Source organism: Larimichthys crocea, chromosome XIII (genome assembly GCF_000972845.2).
Source record: "Larimichthys crocea isolate SSNF chromosome XIII, L_crocea_2.0, whole genome shotgun sequence".
NCBI classification, from domain to species: domain Eukaryota; kingdom Metazoa; phylum Chordata; class Actinopteri; family Sciaenidae; genus Larimichthys; species Larimichthys crocea.
The window spans coordinates 19,335,096-19,340,564 of record NC_040023.1 but is presented as its reverse complement, the minus strand read 5'-3'; the positions used below and the strand labels follow the sequence as shown (position 1 = coordinate 19,340,564).

At 43.4% G+C, this 5,469-nt stretch overlaps 1 protein-coding gene across 3 annotated transcripts; it reads right to left on the bottom strand.

The window, feature by feature from the left end:
* LOC104938704 (zinc finger protein 35) lies at positions 1 to 5,203 on the bottom strand. Of its 3 annotated transcripts, XM_027287299.1 has the most exons (5): positions 4,786 to 5,202; positions 4,157 to 4,685; positions 1,904 to 2,865; positions 98 to 943; positions 1 to 64 (listed from the first exon to the last, which is right to left on the bottom strand). In XM_027287299.1, exons 2-4 carry the CDS (start codon positions 4,674 to 4,676, stop codon positions 119 to 121), a joined length of 2,307 nt encoding a protein of 768 aa, XP_027143100.1. In that variant the 5' UTR covers positions 4,677 to 4,685; positions 4,786 to 5,202; the 3' UTR covers positions 1 to 64; positions 98 to 118. The 3 variants fall into 3 exon arrangements, with proteins under 3 accessions (XP_027143100.1, XP_027143101.1, XP_019131593.2); XM_027287300.1 differs by having other exon boundaries at positions 7 to 943; positions 4,909 to 5,203; XM_019276048.2 differs by having other exon boundaries at positions 7 to 943.
* Between the last annotated feature and the right edge of the window lie 266 nt (positions 5,204 to 5,469).

The window sequence follows — 5,469 nt, the reverse complement described above, 5'->3', positions numbered from 1 at the left end:
TTTTTTTTTTTTTTTACCCTCAATTAAATTTTATGTTTAATTCTCCACCTCAGCATAAACAGGGCTTAAAACGTCAATTTACATCTTGATTTTTTTGTTTTTCAGCTTGCATGGATTACTACAAATCAAACTCAAGACCAGGTTCGTTCTTAACATGAAGAGGGGGTAGATCCATGTGATCTTTTTTAAATTTCTTCACCTCAGGATATAGCGCTGCCTCTCCTGGATTTGGTTTAACATTTACTTTGCTGTTACCGTTTTTAAATGTGTGTCTATGGGCCTCTGCTGAGATTTCTAATTCTGCTGGTTCACTTTTAATAGAAGGAAAAGTAATGTTGCTCAGAGCAGACTTAGATGAGTTACTCTTCTTAGACAAATCCAAAGGTGCTTCATGTTCTGGATCCTGTTTAATCTCTTTAACTAAATCCAGGGGGGCATTTTGTGGCGCACCCAGAGCAGCATTCACTCTGAGGTTTACCTGCATAGTGGGACCTGATAGTGTCGGAGAGATTGCAGGTGGGAGGCCATTGCTTTGAGTCGGACACACAGGAAGAAAGAAGACAAGCTTAACACCAGGAGGAGGCTGTTTGTCGAGGGTGAGCTTCCATAATCCATCGGTTGAACCAGAGTCAGCAGACGCATCCTTTGTCACAGGTCGTGGACTATGACACGCCTTTACTGGTACAGCAGACTTTGTGACTGTGGTGGTTGGTTTTGTCACCGGGTTTGTTGGTTTTGTCACCGTGTTTGTTGGTTTTGTCACCGGGTTTGTTGGTTTTGTCACCGGGTTTGTTGGTTTTGTCACCGGGTTTGTTGGTTTTGTCACCGGGTTTGTTGGTTTTGTCACCGGGTTTGTGGGTTTTGTCGATGACTCTGGTTCTGCGTTGAGCTTTTGTGTCCCAGGTGATGAGCTCTTCGAGACCCGGCGTTTTTTGGGAGCACTCTAAAACGAGAAACACAACATCCCATTCAGTTAGTGAGCTATGGAAAATACAAGAGTGACATGTTAGTAGAATCAAGATGAAATGGCATAGAACTTCAATATCCGAAACAAAGTGTTCACTTGAAAGGTTGACCTTTTTTTTTATGCAGAATGATGTATGTGTGGTTTGACACTAAAAGGCTGTTTTCACATTCATCTGCTGAAGGAAAAAAGTTTCTCTCTGCTCAATTTAAGTCTCAGTTTGAGCCGAGAGGAGATGTAAGTTTCAGATATTTTAATAGAGTGTATTCGACTGATTTAAGGAAGAAACATAGCCACAACCTGTCCTTCGTTGCACAGTATTTTCATGTTTTAAAACATGTCTAGAGAAGATCTTTGAGCGTCGGCTGCCAGATAATTCATTTTGTTAGCCAAATAAACAAAAACAAAAACATTTCTCTCCAGAGGCCAACCTTCAAATTCTTCATTATGGAGTTCCTACTCTTATGGTCAACACTACATAACTATGATTTAACACCGATAACAAACAAAGGTGATAACAGCCACAACCAAGCAATTTTTATGATTTTCATATGAAGCTAAATTAGATTATGCAAAGTTGGTTTGTAATCATGCAGAACTGAAACCTAGAAGGTAGGAAATCCATTTTAAAATGTCTTTGGAGAGTAAATCTTGTTTTTGCTGACCTCCTGTAGTTTAATTAGTCGATGCTGCAGAGATGAGTATCACTGTTGGCTGTGGCAATGCGTGCAACAAAACACACTTCTGACCTAATCATATGCTCCATGCTGAGCGTGGTCAGACATGAAGCTAATTTGAAGCCAGAAAGGGAAGTGAAATCAAACTAATATTAAGTTACTCTTTAAACAGAAAATGTCTGTCTGGAGTATTCAGTATTATTTGTATTTAACAGACAGACAACTTATACTGTACATCACCACCATAGTGCCCCATGCTCACCACAGACTGAGGTGTTTGTCCACAGGTCTTAAGGTGGCTGTCGTAGTTCTGCTGGTGAGGGAAGCCCAGTCCACAGCTCTGACAGAGGCAGGGTGACTTGCCAGCATGACCGCCCATGTGCGACATTAACAGCAGGGCCGACCGGAAACCCTTTCCACACTCGGCACATTTCAGCACCCTCTGGTGAGCCCCGGCATGTTTCTTTAGCTCTTCAGTGGTGTCAAATCTCTCCCCACACTCCAAACATCGGATCTCATCCCCTTTAGGCTCCTGATTTCCCCAGCAGCCTGTGTCCTTTTTGTGCTGCTGGAAGTCCTCCTGACTGAGAAACTCTCTCAGACACGCCACGCAGTGAATGCGCTCCGGTTCACACTTGTGCTGGCGGTACAGCTTCGCCAGGCGAAAGTGGCAGCGACATCGTACGCAGGTGTAAGGCAACAAACCGAGATGGGAGAAGCTGTGTTTCAGGAGAGCGGTCTTTTTAGTAAAGGTCTTTGTGCAGTCTGTGCATTTAAAGTTGTGATAGCACGCTCTCTTCTTGTGGCGCGCGAGGGATTTTGAAGAGGTGAAACTGCGGCCGCATGCTTCACAAGTTAAATCCAGCATGTATTTGTGTACCTCCACATGAAATTCACAGTCCTTCAGGGAAGCAAACACACGTTTGCACAGGTCACACTCGTAAAACTTGTCCTGTAAATGACTTTGTGACACGTGGTCTTTTAGAGCTTTCTCTGAGTTAAAGCCCTTCATACAGACACGGCACATGAGATGATCTACTTTGGTCTGAGCGTGGGTGCGCAGGTGGACTCTGTAGTTGTAAATCTGGCAGAAGCGTTTTCCACACTCAGCACAGCAGTACGGACGCGCTCCAGTGTGCAGATTCATGTGGTCCTGGAGCTTGAATTTGGAGGGCAGCAGGAGATCACAGACACTGCAGTGGTAGGCACCTGAATGACTCGACTCTGTGGAAAAGAAAAGGAATTTAATAATATGCCAACGGATGAAAATTAGATCATGATTGAAGATGTGCAGGAGTAAAACTGAAACAGATCAATATTACATTATGAATAATATAGGAGCAATTAGAGATGGACTGACATCAGCACAACATTTACTTTTTATCAATTTAAAAAAGACATGGTGGCTATATTCAATATTTCTGAGACCCCTGTGAAAATACTGAAACAACGACGTGTGAGTGAGCCTCTCAATAGCTCCTCTTGCCCAGTTTGTAGCACTCAACTTCAACCCCATAATTTTTTCTGCATGGCTAAAAAAAAAAGTCCCAAAACAACTGGGCACTGTAGTTTCTAGCAAACGTTACATAAAAAAAGTGCAAAAATTAACTGATAACCACAGTTTAAAATGTCATGCTGTTGTAAAAGCTACAATCCTGAAACCCAACCTTAAAACCAGTATTGTAGTACAGAGTGAGTAATGATGCAGGCCATTAAAAAAAGAGAAGAAGAAATTATTCCGAACTAGGCAAAACTTCCTACTTCAAATGACACCAATAACTTGTTTTTGTCAGCGTTAACAGCCGATAGCCCTTTGCTGGACTTTCTTCACACGCACTGCTAGAAAGTGACTTCCTAAATGACGTCAAAGAGGATATCTGCAACAGTGTCCAAAAGAAAACACACAGCAGTCTGTAAATCCTGTAATATGCTTACTGAGAAGGCTGCGAGGCGTCAACCTCACCCAAATAGATATGGCAAATATTAACCACCTAAGGTTGGCTACCTAAGTCGATAAATACTGCCTGGTCTTGGTCTTGGCTCAATCTCGACCCCTCTTGTCTCGACTTGATACACTCTGGTCTTGGTAAAGTTGGGTTTGACTACAACGTTGCTTGAAACTGGTATTTTTACTCAAGACCACATATGTACCATGGAAATCTGGAATCATTGCCTACTTCATCAGGAGTAAATAATGCATTTGTTTGGGGTTTATTTTCAGTAGTGGATTAATACACATTCGACACTTTATTAAGGATTTCCAGTAGCAGGATGCCGTGTGTGCAGTCAAGCCAAAGTAAACCTCAGTGATCTGGTTCACTGCAATGAAAACATGTCAGTCAGTGAGCAGTGCGGTTTCTTGTGTGTTGTTCTTGGCAAACAGAAGCATGTTGACAAGGCTTCGGTCACACAGATAATACTTGGTAGTGGGTATAAGAAAAATGTATTAAAACATACAGAATAAAAACAATTTGAACTACAGTGTTGAATGATCATGAGTCAAAGGGAGTGATACCATTGTTTGGTCCTTCCTCATCCTCGTCCTCTTCCTCATCGTCCTCTTCCTCCTCATACACCTCTGAAACGGCACTGTCGTCTGAGTCGTCCAGCTCCACCTCTGTCGAACCCTCTCGAGCATCGTCACCATCATCGACACCTTCCTCTCTGCCGTCACCCTGAGGAAGGTCTGTGGTTTCTGGTCCAGCGGTCGGACCGTGTGCTGTGGGCTCTGACAGTTCGAGGAGCGCTTTGTCGGCTTGTGCGGGACTCGTCGCTTTGCAACACACAACCGTCTGGTCATTTAAGATCTCCTTTGCTGCACCTGCTTCTTCACCTTTGGATGAGTGCTTGCCCTCGAGCAACAGCCCCTTCTTGCGGGTGGCTGGGAGTGAATCGGTGGAGTGACTGGGTGAAAATGAGTCATCAGGTGATGAAGAGGAGTGATGGGGTGTTTCTCTGGCTGAGCTGTCTGCCTCCAAGATGTCTGGAAAGCCCAGCTCTGTTAGCTGGATATCTATGGTGTATTCAATGGACATGTCTGCAGGCTGGGGAGGAGACATAACACACAAAGAGAGGCAGGTGAGCATTTGATATTTACAGCAGCATTACTAGTTTAAATATGGTCACATATCTGTTTTAACTCACCTGTCGAGCGGCTACATGTGTAGATTTTCTTCTGTGTCTTCTTCTTTTTTTTTAATTTTCAGAGAGCTCGTCTGAAAACTTTCCCGAGGAATGCATGTCTGACACACCTTGAACGTCGCTCACCTGGCCGCAGGAGCTGATGATGGCACAGTGTGAGCAGAACAATGACTCCGCCGGCTTCAGACCTCCTCGTTTCCTTCCTACGCCAACGCAAACGAGAGGCGCACTCTGTGATGACAATAAACAACAATGGCCAAACACGAGGTGACGGCACAGATACCAATTAGCCGTCCAGCTAACTATAAACAGACAATGATAAAGGGAAGAAGACGAAAACAAATGAAAAGAGGGAGAGCAGCCTGCTGTGCGCGCTCGGACACCTCTAGTGTCCCGGAGCGGTAAAACATGACATGACCAGGATGACTGTGGAGTTTTCCCTCCTCTTTCTTTTACTATAAGAAATAAAGAAAAAGATTATTATTACATGCCTGCTAATGTGAAACCATGTGAAAGACGTGCTTTTATTCAGAGGACTGTCAGAAACTCTCCACCTGCTTGAAATATGTATATAGTGTATCTAACTTTTATGTTATTTTATCTGAAATATACTTGTACTTTCTCTGATTAAGATTTTTCATGAGCTTGTAAAATATGCCAATTTCTTTTTAGACTGAACAGTAACGG